A 23678-nucleotide genomic window follows, 5' to 3' on the forward strand; every position below is an offset into this window, starting at 1 on the left:
TGCGATGAGATTGCCTCTTTCTAAAAAAAATTGTAACAACGCCCATGTAAGATATGTGCAATTATTCTAAATATTCTCATTATAATTTTTGGAAGTTAAGATACATCGACTAACATTAAAATTAACTTTTTAGGCCCCAGTGCTTCACAACCGGTCAAAAAAATATAATCATTGTCAACATAAATTCATATTCCTTTGACAGATTTTGAATTAAACTTTTGAGTTATTGTAAGGATTTGCGTTACTTTATTTTGATCCCTTTTGCTATTCTCCTTTGTTTTATTATACAATTATACTTTGTTTAGCAAGAAAAGGAAATGGTTAATGAGGAAATAGATATTTTATTTGTTATATTTTATTAATATTTTCTTTTTTCAAGACTAAAATGTCCTTTCCCGCGAAATTATATAGACTATACATTTCGATTGCTGTTTGCTGAAGTTGCAAAACCAAATTTCCCCAACTTTTCGCGTGGGAGAGACTGTTATTTATCATTGCCCAAATCAAGGTTACCAACAACCCTTTTGGTGGAAAAGTTCGTTGACTTGTCTTGGGGTTGCTAGAGCCCCCTTCAATCACCTGTCTGGCGGGTGGTTGCCCCTGTGCGCGGGCTAAAGTCGCATTCCATCGACACATGTGCCCCCCTAAACCGGATTGTGCGCCATCACCTGCTCCTTCTCGAGGGATAAGCCCCGACAGCTGTTTCCGTGGACACTTGAATACTCAACAGACAAACAACATCCTGGTATGAGACATCATCGTTATTCAACGCATGTCTTCAACGGAGGTGACTATTATGGCACTTTAATATTGATGAGGGCTGATTCATTCAAATTCAACGACGAGAATTGTGTTATTTTCGTGACGAGCGCTTCGATCGAAACACTGCAAGGTCATTTCAAAGACAAACTTGAAACTGGGAGAAAAACTTGAAACTTTTGCAAACTTTGTAATAGTAAAAGTTGGGGCGTTTATTTTTAATCCTGAAAAAGCACAATTCGTTTGGTTAACGGTGTTCTTTGTGCTTCCACCATGAAATTACAACACCATCGAATCTGTTTCACTATTGGGTCACCCATAATGACTAAGCTTTTCCTTTATGCGGGCCAATGTTTCACCATAAAGGGACCCGGTTTGGGGCTTACCTGAAACCCAGGTAATTTATTTTTTGTGTAAAAATTAACATGAACTTGACCTGATCCTATTATTTGAACGGAAAAAACGTGGCCTTGTCGAAATCTATTTTTAGAAACGTGTAATTTATCTAAATGGAAACGATGATAAGCGATTAACAATAACAAATCAACTGTTGCGTAACGTAAAATTGCAACCTCATTTAACCGAATAATTGGTACCAAGGATATGCACACTATGTATTTTCTTCTTCAACCCAAAGTTGAGTCACAAATGCACTAAATATTTCGTTAATTACCAAGCGTAACGTTTCTGTGAACCGAAGAATTTTTTTGCATTGTTAGCCAATTCTAATTAATTCAGAATACATGATTATCTAACATGTAGCGATGAGAAACTAGTTTGAATAAAAGTCAAGGTGAGGAATTTCGTACCGAAATTAATTAGAAATCTCTGTTGAGTAATTATAAACTTTTTTATTCGATAATTGTATTAGTGAAAGGCGTTTAATTGCGGGCAATCAAAGCGGATTTCCGTGGCGAAAAAAACATTAAAATATTGATTAGAAAAGTTTTAATTTCATATACCTCCCACACAACAAGCCATAAACGTAAAAATTCCAAATATTAATCACAAAGACGCCAACGTTCGAATTTCTAATAAATCACGTAGCAATTAAGCAAGGACACTAAAAATTCAAACTGACCTCGATAATCAAAACAAATTATCACATCGGAAATGACACTGTTACACTTTGTGATTAGCAAAAAATCATTTGACGCATTCGTGTTATCTGGGATTAAATGATAAAGTAAACAAATATAAGTTTATTTGGATTTCGAGTCGTAAATTTTTACCCAATGAAACTAAACACGTTTCATTCACTGTAATTTTAAAATTAGAACATGTTTTCCACATTCTAGTGTTTACTCATCCTTCAAACACGTCATTAATCTTATTTTGCAAATCATTCAACTTGGGGCCCAAAAAATTTTATGTCTTTTCATTGTAATTTACTTAAATCAATGAGGGAAAAGTTTTGTTTTCTCATGGATTCCTCCATCCACATTCCAACCCCAATTATAGCAGAATCGTGTGACTCAGCGCGTGCACGGGTTGATGGTCGCTATAGCAACCCCCATCCCTTACAGAACTTTACAGACGTTGCTATTCGGAACAATAATTCGAGCGCAATTTGATTAAAACCGAGCATTTCAGCTTCCTTGAATGCAACGAAATGGGGATTTTTATTTTTGGCCTCGACAAGCTAGGGTATCTCAATTCTACAACACATCAAGTGTCTTAGAAAATAACCCAAAAAAATTAGACTTCCTAAAACTTCGAATAAAAGATGCTTTATGGTAAATAATAATAGTTCTTCAAGTATAAGTTAAAGTCTTAATAATGTTGATTTGTATAAATATTTAGGTTTCAAACAGTCAAATCATCACAATTACATTCAAAAAATCTTAGAAAAGCTAAATATAAATAAATTTGCAATACCGGTATTAGATTATTCGTTTGTAGTTATTAAATGGACAAAAACAGATATTACTAACATTGATATTATGATATTAAAATCAGAACACTGTTTACTCAGTTTAGAAAACATCATTGAAAGATTTTCTTCATCAAAAGAAAATGAAGGGCGTGGTTTTTTTAATTTATTTTATTTCTATAGTACCAAGACACATTTTCTCTCTTAGATCAGAGTAATAATAATATTTTGATTAAAGCTATTTGTTTGAGTAAGTTTTATTGATCCAAAAATGTAATTATAGAGAATTTGAAAGAAAAGTCTTTACATGGTTTTTCAAAGAACTAGACAATAGCTATTACCAGGTGAATAAAAAGTATAGAACCAAACGTTTTTTGATTAAACTATTTATTTTTTGATGTGATGTTTTATCAAGAATAAAATATTTCGAGATTTTATTTTGTTTTCTGCTATTGATATAAAATATTTTTTTAAATAGCAACCCACTATAAAACTATTTTTCTCATAAAGGTTATGATCTAAGAATTACAACTATCTTCTTCATATGTATTTTATTTTTTCAAACAATTTTTGGTACATAAATTGCAGTTTTGACAAAAAAAATCGCATAATTCAAAAACAAGACAAAATTTCGTGTTCAAAATACGATCTCATTTTTTACATTACGTTAATTTATATTAATTATTATTTTCTAAAGACAAATAATTTAAAAAAACCTTTATATTCATGTATATTCCAAATAATGATTTGGAAATATTTCACAAAATAAAGAAACTTAATACGTTTAATAAGAAAAATGAAATAAAGGAACAAATTTTTTTTTAAACTTTGATTTTCATAGCCCTTGACTTCTCATCTAAAAATAGAAAATCAGGGATTCTCTAAATTTTTGATACAAATATCATTCAATAGTCAATATTTTGAATTAGTAAGAAGTGTGTTTTAAATAAAAACATTACATTCAATATGTTGTATGTACCTAAATAAACACAAATAAAATATTTTTTAAGAAAGTTTAAACTGATAAAAGTTAATACAATTATGTAGAAATATTACTAAATTAAAAAAAAAACCTTTTTGCGAGTTAAATAGACAATAGTATATTACAACCGAGAGGGGAAATATTTCTGTAATGAATTCTAAGCGAAATTTGTATGTACTATTTTATTCACAATCATATTTTGTTTAATAAAAACATTTCCATGTTCCTGGTATCTCATCTGACACCCTGTAAACAAAAGCTTCACACTTTTGGTTCACAAAAACAAATATTTTTGCTGAAACCAAAGGTTTTATTTTTGCAATAGAGGACTAAATAATTAATACAAAAAATGATAAAAAATACATGCATGTTGGCGAAATAATTCATTCTTAGTTAGCTTTTAATTCTGGTCTGATTTAAAATAAATCGCTTTACTATAAATATAAACCAGATTCATTTCTAGAAACAACTACAAACAGTAATATAACTGCTAATAGGCCAGACATTCTTCCCATTTCTAAAATTGAAAAACATGCATTTTTAATTGACTTTGAGATTCATCGAACAAAAATTTCTAAACACATGATTTTTGCCCGTGAAACTAACAACATGTAGAACATGAAAAAGGTCAAAGTAGTACCAAAGAATTTAAAATTGAATTCAAATTCAAAAGCAGTAATTTTAATAAAATTAATAACAATTTAATCCAAACAAAAAAATGATCACGGTTAACTTGTGCTTCAATAATATTAAAATTTGATGCTATTTTGAGCAACAAACCACGTTTATGTGTTGAATATCACAAACAAGGTCGCATTGTTTTCTCCACAAGCGCATAATCGCTGTTTGCAAATGTTTATCATCTCGTTTATGTATTTTTTGTTTGTGTTGGCAATGACGCAACTGGAAAAGTAATTACGACTCGTCTTTGTGTGTGTATATCTCGATTGACAGTTCCTGTTGTTATTATCAACTCTTTGTTATCGATACTCACTTTCGATTATACGTAAATAACACTCAATTAAAATAAATTGTCGACAACAAGGTTTTCTAGTTTTGCAAGTCCACATTTACAGTCGAGTGTCTTAATCAAGTTCAATGGATTATAGCAGAAATCCGAGAGGGCGCAAAAGTTTAATATGTCGGTTGCATGCTCCACTGAGAGTTTTCCAACAAACAACAACTGATACTGCCAACAAAACAACGAACAAGAGAGCGCCCGAATTTCAAACACAAAATTATTATTGTAGTTGAAACAGGAAAATTAAGCGGAATCAACTTGTACAAAGTGTTTGTTTACCGAAACGTTCAGTTTAAATTAAACAAACCTGCACACAAGTCAACATAACGAAAAAATACTGAAACAACCTCCAGGCAATCTTAATTGTGGCAAATTCGCAATTCCAGACACACATCTCCATAGCTGGTTCCTGCAGCTCCTGCATATAAATTAAACCATTGTGTATGTTCTTCGCCAAGGCGAGGAGGCGCAGGTAAACGAAACCGGCCCTCGGGGCTCTAATCATCGTCCAAGGTCGACAACCCTTCGAAATAACCTTGATTTTGACTAATCAAAGGTGGGGTTTGTTTTATCGAAAGCGCCAATTAATTGGGGACCTTCTTCAAACACTAGATAAAAAATTACACACAATTTGGGTTATCGCTGTGGCAATATTTGTTATCGTTGTGGAAAATCTACAGGGGAGTTGACGGTGACCGATAAAGACCCTTCTCATTCATGATTAATGACCACCACAATAAAATAAAGCCAGCTTGAAGGTGACCTTGTGGCCAACAACTAACTTATTATTATTATTCTATCACATTTTACCGTTTAATAAGGTATGATTCTAAATGATTTGTATCCCTGTGGTGCGACCGATTTTTACCAAATGTTTCGGCACTACCAAATTTCACGTTTCTAGCTTTTATCGTTCTCGAGCTGTTTACAGACAGGTAGGTCAAATTTCAGTCGATTACAAAACGAGATTTTTCATGAAAAGGCGACGTTTCAGCGTTCATCCGGGCACGAAGAAGCACTAAATCAATAGCGCAATCTCTGCTCTGGGCGGACGGCACGGAAAATAGCTTAGCGGTACATAATGGCCCCTGCAATGGGCGGCTTCCTCCTCCATAACCCGACTCAGCTTTAATTAGAACTGCAATTCTGTTTGTTTTAAAACCGAGTGAATCATCTTACAAACACAACTCTTTGACTTGATGTTTTTTTAATTTCGTTCTCATCAATGGAAATAATTAATGTTTCCCCACTTGCATCAATTGAATTATTTAAAAAAGCTGCGTCAGCTTTCAACACTTGAAAATTTAATGAAATTCGGAGGAAAGTGATAACGATTTTAACTGGTGAATGAAGTGGGTCAAGTCAATAGTTGCGCGTTTGCATTATTCATTAGTTTATTAACAACAAACTGTAAATTTTTTCATGTGACTACAAAAAATGCAATTTGTGGGTAACAAAGACGCTTTCAGCGTCTCATAAATAACGCGGAAACTATTCACAACCCAACCCCCACAATAGATATTTCAACTTGAACATGTAACACATGTCAGTAGAAGAGAAGATCATATTACAGGATATAGGCGGGAAACCCGTTAGTTGTAAATCCCGTTAACAGTTAATGGGCAAAAAACCAAGCATCATTTTTGCAATGGTCCCTCCTACGAAGTTATAATGGGTCAAAGTTGGTGGACGATTGACGTCATAACGGTTTTTTTCCGCCACAAACAACCCCAGAGTCGAGAACGTGACGTCGGCTTTTAACCATTTCGGTCACGTTCAACAGGATTCAAATTTAGGGGCAGAGCGAATTGCGCTCAGTTTTAGAAATAATGGGGCTAATAAGGGTCGGTAATCCTTAAGGTGAACTGCGCTCGGGAGCACTTTTGAGAAATGTCTATCTTATAAGTTTGACCGAATTTTTTAAAACACTTAATGTACAACTATTTGTGTTCAGTAAAGGTAATTAATAACCTATTTTGTTTTTGTTTATTTTGTAATGCAAGTGCATTTTTGCAACTGGTTCATCCCTATTTTCTTTAGCTTGAGCGCAGTTCACATAGTAAAAATTTTCTGAGCGCAATCCACTGTGAGCGCAGTTTACCGGCACCCGAATTTACAACTTGGTGGAAAATTCCGGTCGGGAAGCTGCAAGATATGGGTGTCTACCGGCCAACCTTGACTGCCGGTAATGGTAAGATCGTGCCCATCCCGATAGCCTGGGGCGGATCGCATAGTCACGGTTAATGGTACCCCTCGCCCCACGACCGATCTAATTCCATAATTTGATGGTGATGTGTAGTGGGCGTTTGAGTTTTTTTCCCCTCTTCTTGATCCTATTGCATTATAAATAAACACAAAGTTGGCAGGAGTCTGGCATAGTCAAAGGAAATTCCGGTAGTTAACGCATAAATCGTTTTAAGTATCGTCGTTGGCTTTGGCCGGAAGCCAAACAAACGACAATCGCCGGGCAGACAAGTGCACGTCACGCATCGGCGTTCGAATGGCGGGCACATGGCGTGTCACGATTGGTCCCAAGTGTCTTAACCTTGAATGTCATTGGGGCCATCAATTGTTGTTTTTCTAATGTTGTGAGTTTTTGGCGTAGGCGCCAGATATTTTCGATCCCTTAGAACCCTCCCGCTGCGCGAGCATCTGGCCCTAGAGCCTCCTCGAAACCTCCACTTTTGACTAAAAATACTGTTGTGGGAACAACAGTCACGCTTCACCGAACACGAATAAACCAGTCGGCCATTTTGTCTTAATTGCAATCGAGAACACATCTCGAGAGTGACCCCGAGCGGGTCAAAAGACTTGTAGGAAGTCATCAATCACGCACAAAATTTTCATATAAAGACTCACCTTTATCGAGCGGTTCCGGCGATGTTCCTCCAACGGAGGAGGCGACGTCGAAAGTAGACTTTCCAGATCGCTGATGATGCTTCCTGCCGTTGACACTACTCGTGGAGGTCACTGATAATCCTCGGACAACACGGCTCTGGATGGCAATAATTAACTCAATTAGTCTCACGCTTGACCTAACTATATGCAAGAATGGAAACAGCCTTCCGGGGCCCCAGATAACAAAATGAGACAGTTTTAGATGCAAAAGTTGAATCCTTCATGACCTTACTTTAGTCGTTCAAGCTAAACCGGTCAACTCATTAGCATAACTCCGGGCGCGGCATTTCCCGGAAAAATCCGGCATGTGAATGCAATCGCGAGCACGCGCCGCCTAATTAGTCCCCAATTCGTGGGGGCGGTGTGTAATTAGAGAAGCCACCTGGCGGTATCGATCGCCGCCTCCGGGGGCTACTTACTTCACGTTTGACTCATCCACAAAACGCTTTTCACATCACAACACAGCACTAGAACTAGAAGAAAGCACTGGAATTATACGCGGCGGAACAAAGAACAACGTGCTCACAAAGCTCCGCTAAACGTTGTGCGACCGGAGCGTCTGGGGCGGAGTGCTGCAACGGCTGGGCAGGGCGGCAACTCGAGCGCAGTCGCTCACCGACATCGACTGCAAGCAATTTCAAAGGGAAAAAAACACGACGAGACGCTTTGCCGCTTTAGGTATTTATCGGGGATGCGGAAACGGACCTATTGATTGCGTTTGGGGCACGGAATAAGACCAAAGTTTCAGGTTTTCACACTAATTAATTAGCAAGATTGGGAACATTCCGGAAGCGCAGTTGCATTCCATAATATACTGGATTGCGGCCCAAATTGGTTTGTGGTATGACCGACGAATTTTTATTACTCATGCCTGAAATATCGCAGTTTAGTCGCAAGTTCTGTGACCTTACGTGGGTGGTTATCGAGGAATCCGATTGGGGCCAAGTAGCCCTCGCCGAGTCGTTAAATAAAACATGAGTTTCGTGCATGGACGTAAACTGGAAATAGTGAATTAAGTTTAAACAATGTTTTGTTTGCATAAATGCCAACAACCGCAACATTGTTTACAAATTTGCACTTTTTGTGTGTTTTTCAAGAAGCTATTAATTATTTTAATGAAATTTGTGTGTCTGGTCATTTAAGTTTGTAACAAAATACACAAAACAGCGACTATTTTCAGCATCGTGCGCAGTGCGGTACCGTGAACCCGCCTGATGAACCATAAATAGGACGACGAGGTCAGCCATTTTGCATCATTTAACGTCTATCAAAATGACACACACATACCACGCACTCATTCCGACACTCCTAAGACAGTGCGGATTATGTAACGATGAAAAAACATCACACAATGATGGTAGAGAAATCCCACGAAAGCTTGTGGATGTGTGGGGCAGGCCGAATTGCGCTCAGTTTTAAAAACAGGATCCTTAAGGTGAACTGCGCTCAGTAGCATCACAACAACAAGTACCCTAAATTAAAAGGTATGTTTTAATTAAAAGAGAAGCAAATAGAACGATCGACTTTTGCAAAATTGTTTGACCAAATATAATTATAAATAATAACCTATTTAGAAATTTATTCCTATTTTCATGGCATGGGAATTTATCTTTACATCACGCTGAGACATATTGACCTGAGCGCAGTTCAAAAATTCGCTGAGCGCAGTCCCTGCTTGAAGTGAGCGCAATTTACCGGCACGGTAATATTGTAACGAGAAATTTGTTTTGCTTTAATTAAACAGATTGTTCACCGCTCAAGGTCGCCCCCAAATTACATGTTAATCTATTTCGTTGTTGGAGTCATTGGCTCCGCCGATCTCCAAGTCATATTTGCCAAACAAATGTTTGCATAATTATTGTATTCGTTAACATTTACATCACCTTGAAACAAACTTAAATAGAAAATTGAAATCCCTTATTTTATCAAACCGCAGTCACAAGAAACCATTCTGGTTAACCTTGTGTTACGAAATGGCGTGTAATCTGGCCCGCAGTGTGAAATTACGGTAAATTATGGAAAGTATCTTTTAATATTAAACGCATTCGTTTGCGTTTCCTGTGTGTTACATTAGCATAGCAATGGCGAGAAAGTTGTTTCGTTATTAGACATGTGTCTTATTATCTTAGTCATTCGGCGCTCCCCAGTCGACGACCTCCCTTTTTACACCTGTTTTTGGGGCTTCGAGGGTGGTTTTCTACCTGAAACCTGACCACGACCTTGGCCCCCATTATTAAAATAGCTTTTTGTGGTTACCTACAATAAATTTTGCTCTCTTGTTTGTAAATTCCATGTAGACAATTATTAATTGTAATTTGCGCATCTTTCTAAAAATAAACACGACTTAACATGGAAGTTAGTACCGTTAAGACAGCCAAGCCAAGGCAATTTTAAAGTAAAACAACCTCTCGTATTGCTTTTAACAGCTAATCAATACGTTGGAAAAGAGGTCTTATTAATTCCTATATTTACGCTCAATCATAAATAATTCAAAATTGTAATTTACTTCACTTTTAAGTCTTTGCAGTTTGGAAAAAACACCAACAACTAAATTGGTAGTTCCCACACAAACTGGTCTACCACACAGTCAATTAATTGAATTGGCAAGAAAAATAATGCATTCAAATAAATATACGTAATAATAAATTATTGCATTTCCATACCAATCTGTTCTTCTCTATAATTAAATGTAAATCACATTTCACGCGAAGGTAATTAAAATTAAACATGTGGGTAAAAACAGTGGAAACCTTGACAAGTCTGCTTTTTTATTTACATATTTGTAAAATTATTACCATGTTGTTTCGTGATAAATGAGTAATTTTCTCTTGAAAAAAAGCCACTGGTTGTTCATTAATAAAACCAGAACATAAAATGCGACCTTCACGAATGGTATTAATGAATGGCAAATAATGTGATCATCATATTTCTCAAGAAAAACGACAAGAGCCCTTGTTGTGTCCTTGATTGTTTTTTTTCGTTTCAACTTACCGGTTGTTGCTGATACTGCGTCTGTAGCACGGCGGATCGTGACCTCCGAGGGGTGATACCCACGTTCTCCCCGCGCATGATCGACTCCACCACTGAAAACAAACAGATAAAAAAATCTGGTGAAAATATCGCACGACTTTCCTTATCCTACTTATTTGGAAAACATCCTAATAACGACAATAATTCAGTCTAACCTTTGCGTTAATGCCACCTGAGGGATTACACGCGAAATAGATTTTAAATTTTATCACATTTTACTGTGTAATAAGGTGTATTTCATGATTTTAAATAATTTGTATCCCCATGAATTTATTTTTGGTCTTTCAGGTCGACCGATTTTTACCAATTGTTTCGTGCTGCGTCCCCAAGTTTCTGCTAAAATAAAAATCAATATATATCTTAATAAAAAGTTCGGCAAACTCATTTTAATCGTGTCAAAGTTTACAAAGAGAATCGCGAAAAAATAATATTGGAGAAGTTCGCTAAGGTTTCGGGCTACTAAATTTGTTATTAATTACTTTGCGACTCCCAAAGCGGGCTTTTACATCCCTCGAGCGCTTCAGACATGACATAAGCCAGAGGTCGGATGTTAATGGAATTCCGCTCAAACTCATTTATTTAATAATTATTGACGCTACAGTGACTTTACACAACAAACAATTCTATAAAAATAAATGGAATTTGTTACTACAACATTTGATTCACAGAATGTGTTATCAAAGATAAACAATCAACAATTTTGAGTCTCTTGTTAAATTTAGCCACGATAATAGCGATTAGATGCGCCATGACCCCAACCATTAGAGAAAGATAGTAAATATGAGAATTGTCGTTGCGTAAACAAAGACAGCGATATTATAGTAAGATATAGCAAGTTGTCAAAGCAATTATTTTTAATTTCTCTTTTATTTTAAACGTTTTGCTTGATTTTAATATTGTCGAAAGCTACACTAATGTATTTTTATTAATAATTTCAATTTGGTTTATCTAGGAGCAACAGGATAAGCATTAAAACACAAACATAACTAAAATACGATTTTTTTTCAGGATTAAATATCAAAAACTGGTACTGGTAGTGATACAATAAATTTTAAATTATTCTTGTGGATTCTTAAATTAAAAAACATTATTATTTATTTTGTATTTTGTGAACGCAGCAATGCTTTGTTTATGTTCATATTTTGTATTTTTTCCTTTTTAAATATTTTTACTTTCCTTATCCTATAAGAAACTTGAAATTTTGTATGTAAGTTACTAATAGCACGAAACATTTGGTAAAAATCGGTCTCACCGTTCGGCCGCAAAGACCAAAAATCAAAATTATACGGTTGAAGATACTATAAATAAATTCATGGGGATAAAAATTATTTTGAATCATGAAATATACCTTATTAAACAGTAAAATGTGATCTATTTCGTGTGTAATCCGGCAGGTGGCACTAACGCAAACGTTAGGTTTCCAACACCGTAAGGATGTTTTCCAAATAAGTTGGATAAGGAAAGTCGTGTGATGTTCACACCAATTTTTTTGAGACAGGAAAGGCAAAACCACTTTCTATGTTATAGCTAATTCGTGGAAATTCATGTTTCAATCCGAAGATTTTTTTTCACAAAGATGTATTAAAAGAATTGTGCAACAAAATCGCATTTAAGATATTTAATATTGAGATTTTAAATGGCATTTTTGAATTAAAATAAAAAAATTTGGGTAAAAATGTATGAAACATGCAAGTACAAATAATATAAAACATAATGAATAAAAATAAAGTTTTAGTAAAAAAATTGTAATAATAATCTTGATCCAGAATTTAGTGATTAAATTGAATTTTTAAGAAAAACAGAAAACAAATTGGTTTCTTTACAATTGAATGTTGTTCCTGAATTAAATTAGCACCTCAGACACAGTATCACAGAGTTTTTTCTATTTTTGAATATTTGTAACGGATTGCAAAATTCAATAGTTTTTATTTTTTTATATTGTTCAAATTGCTTGAAAAAAATACAGTGGAATTTTAACTGAAATAAAATTCATAATTTGAATATAAGCGATTTTTGTAAAAAATCCTGAAACAGGTCGATTTTTATTTTTCCCTGCGCATCATTTGAAATATGGTTTTTGTTTATCTGCTTTTTGAAATGCACAGCCACCTATATATATTTTTTTCAAATGTATTCATCTTTCAATTTGAAACCTATTTTTAGAATGTTTTGAATCGATTTAATAAAATTTCTTACAATAAGCAAAATATAAAAAACGAAGAGTGAAGAAATCAAAAAAATGTAAAAAATAAAAAAAATTAAAAAATTCTTGGGGTAAAAAGTCTATTTCCAGCTTATAATTGACTGTTTGTTTTTTTTTTGCATAAATCTTTTTGAGCTAAATCGAACAAAATAAGCCAAAATAATTTGTGAACAGATTTCGCAATAGTTTACCTCAATTTAATAAAATCTTTTAAAAGAAACAAAGTTTTCATTGAAAAAATCAGCCAATTTTACGATTTCATACTTCATACTTCAAAAAAAATAAACCAAATTTCTAACAATCCTGAAACAAGCCAGAATAACTTATTTTAAACCTTATTTTTACATTTTGTGTAAAAATTGAACAAGTTTATTGATAAACAACAAAAAAATTAAGCTTTTTATATGATTTGCTCAAAATTCTCGCTAAAAAATAAGCTAAACAAAAAAAAATAATCCAAAACAGAAAATTCAGAATCAGTTCTTGAGGTCACGATTGTATAAAATCTTGTAAAAAAATCGAAGTCTTCATAAAAGAAATAAGTCGATTTGGCGATTTCTGGCAATTACTCAACAAAATATTAAAAAATAAGCCAGATTTGTTCCATGTTCCTGGTATCTTACCTTTTCTCTGGGGCGCGAGTTCTGGCGCACCTCTATATTACTGCTAATGCCAAAGAAAATTATGAAATTTTTTTCAGAATTTTTGAACTGCGATTTATTTTTTAATTTTGAAAAATAGTGTGTTAATATCAATGTGTTTTTTATTTTAACATTAAAAATACATTTCTGAACACGATTATTATTTACCTAGAGCCAAATATTTTAATTACACCTTCTGAAGGTTTTATTAACCACCAATTTTGTTTCTCATGTAAAAATAACTCAAAATGATTCTGTTTATTCACCTAAAATTCACAAAATTAGCCAAAAACGCTCTTTTCTTTTCTCTTTTCTATTTATGTAGAGGTCAATACCTCTCACTCTAATAAGACGTATTGGATAATACTGAGTTTAGAAATTGTAACAAAAGCAAAGATTCAGTGAATGCCAACCCAGATTTGGCTTGTGTGCCAAAATGTTACGTCACGTGTAAATATTGATATTTGAATTAAGTCCAAAATGGAATAATGAATAATTAAACAAACATTACGCTTATCAGTTCATAATTTCGATAAGACACTTGTCAAGTGCAACGACTGTATTATTTTCAAAAAAATCACCTCTTTGATGTTTGAAAAGAGACAATTAGAGGCGTCGTTAATTCCCCGTTATGAATGTGGTGGGTGTTGAGGAGATTTTTCTTATCTCGAGATGATCGTACGGTTCACTACCGATTGCCTCAAGCAGGACGTCGCACTCCATATGAATAAATACCTACATTTTATGTCCATCATGAATAATTCATATCGTAATTCAGTCGCTCGAAACGTTCGTTGTGAGAAAGACAGAGAATATATTAAAGGAAGACGTTTTTATTATTCAACGTTGCGTGTTGAAACTAGGACATTGCACTGAGAATTTGCACGAGATTTTTTTTCACTCACCTCCGTCGCCGATGAGACGCATTTGGACCAAAGCTGGATCCTCATTGTGCTCCTCCAAAACCGTGTCGTCTGTTACAGTCAGGTCCTGAAAAAAATTCAGTTATTTTCAGGTTATACAGGCTGTATTATGTAAAACGCCCCAAGCCATAACTCCATTATTTTTAAAGTTATGACAATACAATATCGTTTGGGCAAGATGCTAAATTAATGATGTTTTCTGTTTCACCGGAAATCACATCAACTTTATTTTTTTTATGGAACACCCTGTATATTTTACCACTTTTGGATTCTTTGTTTAATTGTCTTTTAACAAGTTTTAGTACCATGTGCCTAAAACCAACTGTTCGTGAGATATGAGTCAATTAAAAATTTATTAAAATAGGCAGTGGAAAACAATAATATTGAGTAATGTTGACAAATATTATTACTTTGCATTTTCTCTTATTATTTTTATACTTTTTTGGTGTTCTGGTGGTGATAATGTGTTAACAGACATGATTCAGGAATATTTTGAAAGCAATAAAAATAGTTGGAGACCACAACGCCTTTACACTGGGCGGTTTCCAATAAGAGAAGATCCAATTCGTCGACCTGAAGAAAATTTGAGGATGTTTGGGGTTTTTAGAAAACCCAAATTAGAACAGTTGCGTGCGATAAGCCAACGTTAGTTGCAATTTCTTGAATTCATGTTCTTGCATTTTCTTCAATACCTATCTAATTCTGTATCTCTTTGAAATTGGAGATGTTTTAATTTGGGTTTTTTAAAAGCCCAAAACATCCTCAAATTTTCTTTAAGTCGCTTAAATTTTCGACGATTTGGAACGTCTCTCATCAGAAATCACCCAGTGTAAAAGCGTAGTGCTCTCCCACAATTTTTATTTTATTCAAAATATGTCTGTTAACACATTATCATCCATGATTAACATTAAAAAGTGTAAAAACAATAAGAAAAAATGCAAAGGAATAATATTTGTCAACATTACTTGATATTATTCTTTTCCACTGCCAACTTTAATAAATACATTATTTGGTGAATATCTCACGAACGGTTAGTTTTAGGCATATGGTACTAAAACCTGTTAAAAGACAATTAAACAAGGAATCCAAAAGTGGTAAAATATACAGGGTGTTCCATTACAAAAAATAAAGTTGATGTGATTTCCGGTGAAACAGAAAATAGCATTAATTTAGCGTCTATCCTAAACGATAGATAGCAAAAAATGTTCAACTTTGTTGTAAGAAGTATTGTCATAACTTTAAAAATAATGGAGTTATGGCTTGGGGCGTTTTTCATAATACAGCCTATATCATGAGACAGGAGCCAGATATTGGATTTAATTAATAAACTGGAACAAATTAGAAATCTGATAATTAATGCAAATGAAACGGTATAAAAACATCATTGTGGCGATTACGCCAGTCGGCAAAAAACCCACTCGGGCAGCGGAAAATTTACTGTTTACAAAAACATTAGTCTATAAATAAAACATTATTTATACCCGACCCAATCCACAAATATAACCCGGGCTTGATTTATAGAAAATTCTATGCAAATCTAAATATTGTCCGTGGATGATTGCCAAGATAGTTTAGGAGTTTTCGTCAGTGTTGCGGTTTTGCCACCTCAAATCGATTTGAAAGTTTCACCAAATTGCAACTTGTGTAAACTTTATCCACGAAAATGGAGTCGGGCACGTGTCTGGCTGTCTCCTCAACTCAACTATCTCCATTAAACCAAGTTTGAAAACAAACTTTTCCTCAAGGAAACTTTCATAATGAATACACCAAGTTTTCAACTCCTCTAACTCGGATATAATTTAATTTATTTCCTTTTCACCCTCACTTGTCTCGAATCACGACTTTTTCGATCAAAATGCCAACAAGGTCGAACATGAAACTAATAATATTTTATTTATGCGGAACAATAATTCCGAGAAACGAGAGCTTGTTGCTCAAACTGGAACAATAATCAAACATTGTTTATCGTGTACCAAAATAAATCGAAACTGACAAAACGACATGAGAACATTTCGTTCTTTTCGCTGAATCATTGCGGTCGAAAAGTGGAGGAATTCGGGGAATTTGCAATGGGTAAGAATTTATTTCATTCTTCCGTTTGATTCAACTTTGACACGAATTTTAAGGTGGATCGAAAAACAATTTTAACAATTTTTTTTGGAAATGATTCTTTAACGTCTAAAAAATATCTATACGGAAACTGGAGGCGGTAGAAGTATTTTAGTGCTTATTTTATTATTTTATTTACTGAAACATCAACTGATAAAAATAAATATATAACTGATAAAAATGAAAGGGATGTTCAAAAAAATTTTTTGTTCGAGAAACACTTATCTGGCTAGTTGGTAAATTATATACCACCCAGGCCACTATCAAAAAATTCAAAAAAAAAAACAAAGTTGAGCTATACAGGATGTTCCAGCTAGTTGAGAAAGTCCATTAGTGACATTTAAATGGTGAAATTTAAAAAAATTATACAGGACATTGATAGATACTAATCTAATCCATCGCCTAAAATTACTTTGAACTATACAGCGTGTCCCAAAAATAAGTTACAATACAAACTTGTGTTTTTTTAAATGAAACACCTTATGTTTCTTAGCGTTTTTTGATGTAGATTTTTATGACAATGTTTTTAAGCTAAACTTTTATTGGTCGATTTTGCTTAGTTTTAAAAATAAGACGTTTTTTTGACGAAAACATGCACTTTTTAAAAATTTATTACACAAAAACTAAGACATCTAGAATGATTTTTTTTTACTATCGCAAAGAAGAAGGTACAAGCTATAAGGTTGTAATATTTTTTTAGTATATTGCATTTGCAAAGATAAAAAATGAAGGCGTTTGTTAAAAGTTCAATAACTTAAAAAAATTAAATGGAACACCCTATTTATTGTTTTTGCATTTAAAAGATTATTAAATTGTCTTTCTAAAATTATTTACTTTTAGGTGTTTATAATCAAAAATAAAAAGATATTTAACGTTAAACATTAAAAAAAAAATTACTATTGTTTCAGTAGCCAAAAAGTGCACAATTGCACAAGAGATGGAAGAAATATCACTTAATAATCACTTTTGTGTTAAACTGAATCCATTATTCTTTATTTTTACAATAAAATAATTCGAATTTCAGTATTTATAACGACTTTTACAATCTTTAGATAAATCAACGGATAAATGATTCGTGGTGGAATTACTATGATTGCCATAGTATCAACAATGCTCAGATATTGATAATCATTGTTGCTACAATTAATATTGAATGTTTTTTTCATTTATCAATTCTAGACATTAAAAGTTAATTTTTTCAGATAGACAATTTATCAATCTATTAGATGCAAAAATAAAAAATAGGGTGTTCCATTAAAATTTTTTAAGTTATTTAACTTTTAACAAACTTCTTAATTTATTAATCTTTAGAAATGCAAAACACTAAAAAATTGCTACAGCTTTAAATTCTGTACTTTCTTCTTTGCAGAAGTAAGAAAAAATTTGTTCTAGCTGTCTTAGTTTTTGTGTAATAAATTTTTAAAAGGTGATTGTTTTCGTCAAAAAAAACGTCTTTTTTCTAAAACTAAGCAAAATCGACTAATAACAGTTTAGCGTAAAAACATTGTTTTAAAAAGCTACATTCAAAGCAAAATTGTGTTGAAAATAGTTCAAATTCCTTTATTTTGGAAGAAAACTGTTATTTAAGCATTTATTATTATTATCACAAATTGCTTTATTTCAGTCTAAAATTGAGATTAAAGCAATTATTTTTATAAAATACATTAATTTAGAATGAGTTCTGTATTGAAATAGTTTAAAATTGGATTGAAAATAGCTGAAATTTTTTGGGGCAAGTGGGGCACTTATTTTTTTCTAAAAATTCTACTTGACCGTTTCGCAACTTTTGCCATCTAAGCCGTCATTAAAAAAAAATTAGATCCAATTTCATCAAATGGATTACTCCAAATTATCTCTTTTTTCGAACAAAGCAAAATTGTGGTCTTATCAGCCAAGTCACGATGACCTACATACTATTTGGCGATCAAAAACCGCTTATCTACGCTTCTCCTTATCAGTATTCGTGAGTAATCCGCGAATTGAGACAATGGAGGAGTTGAAACTTTTCCATCACGTTCGGTTAGCACCTTTCATTTTTACCGGTTGATGCCCTGGTGTGCATGTATGCAAAATGCGCCTTTCCTCCCGCTCGCAATTATGCAAAGTCGGGGTCAAAGTTGCGCCGTTGGTAATGATGCACATTCGTCGGCGAAGAGGCAAAAAAGAGAATGTGCATAACTGTTATTGGCGCCGAGAGAGCGAGCGAATCCAACCGCATTCTTGCAAGAAAAAATCACACGACTTTCCTTATCCAACTTATTTGGAAAACATCCTAATAGCGACAATAATTTATTGAATGAATTGAATATGAATTTATTATCTCCCCAACCCTACCGAATTATTTTATTACTTATTACTTTTGGTCTTGGTATGGAGGTACACTCAGTATATACCGACTTTAGTAAGGCCTTTGATAAAGTCAATCATTCCATTTTATTACAAAAACTGTCTGTTTATGGATTTGCTGGTTCGCTTTTAGAGTGGTTTCACAGTTATCTAACTGATCGATTCCAGCAAGTAAAAATTGGGGGTCACATGTCAGGTGTACCACAGGGATCTGTTTTGGGTCCACTTTTTTTCATTATTTTTATTAATGATATAGGATGTAATTTTGATAGTGATTATCGTATATTTGTTGATGATCTTAAGATATTTAGAAAGGTTTCGGAATCTCGTGACATGTCTGTACTACAATCTGATTTAAATAAGTTACAAGACTGGTGTGCAAATAACAAAATGTTTTTAAATGTTGAAAAGTGTCAGTCTATTGTTTTCAGCAGGAAAATCTCTCCAACCCTACCGAATTATTTTATTAATAGTACAAAAATTACAGTAAAACAGTCTGTGAGAGATTTAGGTATATTACTTGATAGTAAATTAACTTTTATTCAACACCTTGAATTTATCATTTGTAGAGCTAATAAGGCACTTGGGTGTATAAAACGTTATTGTCGTGAGTTTAGAAATTTTAATTCCATCAAAATGCTATTTGTTTCAATCCTCGAATTTGGTTCGATAATCTGGAATCCACATTACAAAATTCATGTTGGTAGGCTTGAAGCAATACAGTTAAAGTTTTTTAAATATATAAAATGGTTGCTGCCTTATTATGTGCAAGATTACAATATTTTATTAAATTATTTGTCTCTTTCTACACTTGAAATTAGAAGAAGATATCAGGCTTTATGTTTTGTTTATAAACTTTTAAATAATTTGATTAATGATACTTCAATACTAAATTTAATTAATTTTGACGTTCCACAGTATAATAGCAGATCTAACCAATTATTCAAAATTTCGTTTGCACATAATAATTATCTATTTAATTCTCCGCTAAATGATCTTTTAAGAATTTGTAACATGTACAGGGTGCTGCATTTTGGATGTCCAAATAAAGAATCTCCGAAACTAAGAGGTTTAGCCAAAAACGAGTAATACATTCTGGGGCTCATTTTTTGAGAAAATAATATTGCTTAAAACCGCATCCCGCTATCGTCTTTTGTTTTAGACTTATAGACAAAAATTGACATTTTAACGAAATCTAAAAAAATGTATATCTTCGTTATTATAGAAGATACGGATTTGATATAAAGACACTTTTTTACGAGGAATTTAATAATGTAGTTAACATTTTTTTTTCAGTTGTTTGTTTAGCCGTAATAAAATAAACTTGTATTTTTTTAAATGGGAATCATAGATGGCTATGTCATTTTTAAAAAGCTTGTTTTTTTCTTATTTCAAAAATATATATTTGTAACAGATTATTATAATACAATTTTAGCAAAAAATTATCTTTGATTTTTGTTCGCAGTTGGCCATGAAAAAATGTTGCATCTTCAACTAAAAGGATTTAAATTATATTATATTCAACCAGTGTCACTAGTGAAAGAGTTTTCTAAGCAATAAGTAATGAAAAAAATACAAAATAATCCTAAATCAACTTATTGGCGAATAATAACATTTCTTTGTTTTTAAACTAACATTACTATTGCAACTTCTAGTGATACATAGAGTGTTGTAAAAAAAGCCGGTTTAATTCTTCAATAAAATATATTTTATATGACACAAAAATGACGATATGGCTATTAAAATACCCAAATTCCGTCTATGTGAAACGTTATTCTACCTCCATTAGATCATCAAAAAAATGTTTTTTCTAATTGTGTTGACTGTTGACACATTTGTTTTTCCTATTTTTTGATTTTTTAAAAATATGTAATAATTTTGAGGTGCTCCGATATTTGTTCGATGCTTCTACCGTATCGTATTTTTTAAATCTTCATAATTTTATCTATTTTTTCATCTATTTTACAGTTCACAAAACTCTTATTGATTATTATTTACACATTTGGAGTGAAATAGTTTTTCCAGAGCCAACTATTATCACTCAAAATATGTATTTCACTTTTTAAGTATAGTTATAAAAAATATTTTGTTACAAATATATATTTTTTAGATCAGAAAAAAATAAGCTTTTCAAAATTGCCATAGCCGCCTATGAATTTCATTTAAAAAAATACAAGTTTATCTTATTACGGCTAAACTAATAACTGAAAAAAAATGTTAACTACATTATTAAATTCCTCGTAAAAAAGTGCCTGTATAATGTTTTTATTTCAAATCCGTATCTTCTATAATAACGAAGATATAAATTTTTTTAGATTTCGCCAAAATGTCAACTTTTGTCTGTAAGTCGAAAACAAAAGACGATAGCGGGATGCGGTTTTAACCAATATTATTTCCTCAAAAAATGAGCCCCAGAATGGATTACTCGTTTTTGGCTAAACCTCTTAGTTTCGGAGATTCCCTATTCGGACATCCAAAATGCAGCACCCTGTACAGTGTCAAGTTGGACTTTTTTAATTTTAAATCCTTTAAGCGTTTTCTGAAAGTTTCTTTGAGTTAGTCATTTTGTGTTCTTTAATTATGTTTATATGTTGCTTGTTTTCTATTATTACTAAAGGATATGACCGTTAAATAAAGTTATTATTAGCAATTGTTTTGTGCTACATACCAAATTTCAAGTCTCCTAAAAAAATTTTGATCCATCTTATCACTATTCCTCACCCTTGTAGCTTCGTTGTATCCCACTATCACGGCGGTGTACCACTGCGTTGTGCCCTCAGCCCTGTACACCTCCACTCGATACCCCACCAAAACACTAGGGGTAGTAAGAAGAATCCTTTGACCGTCCTGTTGTTCGGCCCATCGTCTTACAGCAGCTTTCAATTCCGGATACTCCCTTACTCCTGCTAAACTCGAATCCCATTCCTGCAAAAAAACCAGTCTTACAACTCGACCAAGAAAGTTTCAATTCAGCAAGAAACAGGTTCGGTCGCGAGTTCATAGACGGCCGTTACGACTAACTGAGTCATCAGGATGTCGTTAATCCTGATAACTAATCCATAATAACGTGAGAACGTTCGAAATAACCACAGACGCGCCAAAACGTTTTTTCGAGTAGGAAGCACCTAATTTCGTTTTGGTTGATGTGATGGAGCTATTAAATAACGCCTCCACTGTGGTATAATAATGGGTGCATTGTAGAAACCGGTTTTGAACAGGTCATATATAAACAATGTGGGCGACTAGACGGCAGGATTAATCAATAATAACACGCATTAACGTGATGGTGGGTTCGAAAATTGGCAAACTTCGTCAGATAGATGAAAGAGTAACCTTTTACTGTGCGCTTAACCGCTCACCAAACAAAATTTATGAGAAACTCTGCAGTAAACAAGTTTAGCAAGTTATAACGAGAAAACTTCATTTTACCGTTTAAAACTTTTCCGAATCGCATTAGCATAGCAAAGTTGACGGGGAATAAACCGAATAAATTCCGGGTGAGCGAAAGTGCACCATTCCGGGGTAAAAAACAACAAAAAATGGAAAATACTTGTCGTGAATACCTTCAAGGTCAAATATGTGGAATGAAATAACACTCCAAGTGATTATATCAAATACCCGGAAGAAGCGTGTAGTATATAACGAGGTAATCGCAGGAAGCACGTTTCAGTCGATTTTTTATTGCCGAGAGAGTCGACGATAAATTATCATCGACCGGTTGGAATTTTTCCTTCATTCGTTTCAGTCCACACCCCAGCTGAAACGCGTCCTGAAACTGCACTCAAGCAATCCCATTTGACCTCTTTTCGCCTAATTGCCACCGTAACAATCAAAAGGTCACAAAACAAACCCATTACTCGACGAAAATAAACACACCATCGACCATATTGGAGTGAAAGTCAATGACGACGATGAGTCACTTTTATTGTTGAACCTCTTATTCAACAAAATGACTCAAATGACGGGAATTCTAATTATTTTGCTTTCCGTTTGCAAAAAATGACACTTAATTAGCATTAACTTTTCATAAGAATGAATAAAAATCTGGTGTGAACATCACACGACTTTCCTTATCCAACTTATTTGGAAAACATTCTTACGACAATAATTTAGTGTTGGAAATTCGAGTGGCAAAATAAATAAGGTATATTTCATGATTCTAAATAATTTCTTCAAAATCCTCAATTTTGCGCCCGCTTTAAGGCCGATTTTTAGTCTTTGCGGCCGAACGGTGCGACCGATTTTTACCAAATGTTTCGTGTTACGTCCCCTTGCTACAAGTAACTTACATACCAAATTTCAAGTTTCTAGCTCTTATCGTTTTCGAGATATGGCCCGAGAATGGCCCAAACCAACTTTTTTTGTGTTTTAATTCGTCCAGAATTGTAAAAATTTAGGTAGGTCAAATTTCAGCCGATTAATACTTTCCTTATAGAGGTTAAGGAAACTTCCTCTTTAGGTTTTTTTGCCCCAATAGAATAAAATCTTGTAAAATAAGCAAAATTAGTCATTTTTGTGATTTTTGGCATTTATTCATCAAAATAATCCAGATTGGATGCAATAAATCAAAATAAGCATATTTTTGCATTTTTTTCCTGTAATAAAAGTAATTCTTTAAAAAAATATGTAAAATCGAATAATCAATCTGAAAAAATATATCTGAAACCTATTTTTCCGAAGTTTTGAATCGATTTAATAAAATTTCTTACAATACGCAAAGAGTGAAAAAAACGAAAGAATGCAGATTTTAAAGAGTAAATAATTTTATTAGAACAAAATAAAAAAAAAGAATCTTGGGCTAAAATGTCTATATCCGGCTTTTAATAATTTTTTTGCATAAATCAAATATTTCTTTAAATAAAAACAGTCCTTGATGAAAAATGAGCTAAAAAA

At 33.2% G+C, this 23678-nt stretch overlaps 1 protein-coding gene across 1 annotated transcript in view; it reads right to left on the reverse strand.

Moving 5' to 3' along the window:
• The window catches only part of LOC123007905 (lysine-specific demethylase 3A), a 109739-nt gene that overhangs the window by 47776 nt on the left and 38285 nt on the right, over window positions 1–23678 (reverse strand). Inside the window, exons 4-7 of the mRNA XM_044403408.1 lie at window positions 21507–21710; window positions 14313–14397; window positions 10525–10616; window positions 7495–7630 (exon numbers count right to left, since the gene is read on the reverse strand). Coding sequence (XP_044259343.1) covers window positions 7495–7630; window positions 10525–10616; window positions 14313–14397; window positions 21507–21710 — 517 coding nt within the window. The remainder of the gene's footprint in view (window positions 1–7494; window positions 7631–10524; window positions 10617–14312; window positions 14398–21506; window positions 21711–23678) is intronic.

This window comes from Tribolium madens, unplaced genomic scaffold, assembly GCF_015345945.1.
Source record: "Tribolium madens isolate multiple individuals breed KSU strain unplaced genomic scaffold, Tmad_KSU_1.1 Scaffold_3;HRSCAF=73;Tcas5.2_LG2, whole genome shotgun sequence".
In the NCBI taxonomy this organism is placed as follows: Eukaryota; Metazoa; Arthropoda; class Insecta; order Coleoptera; family Tenebrionidae; genus Tribolium; species Tribolium madens.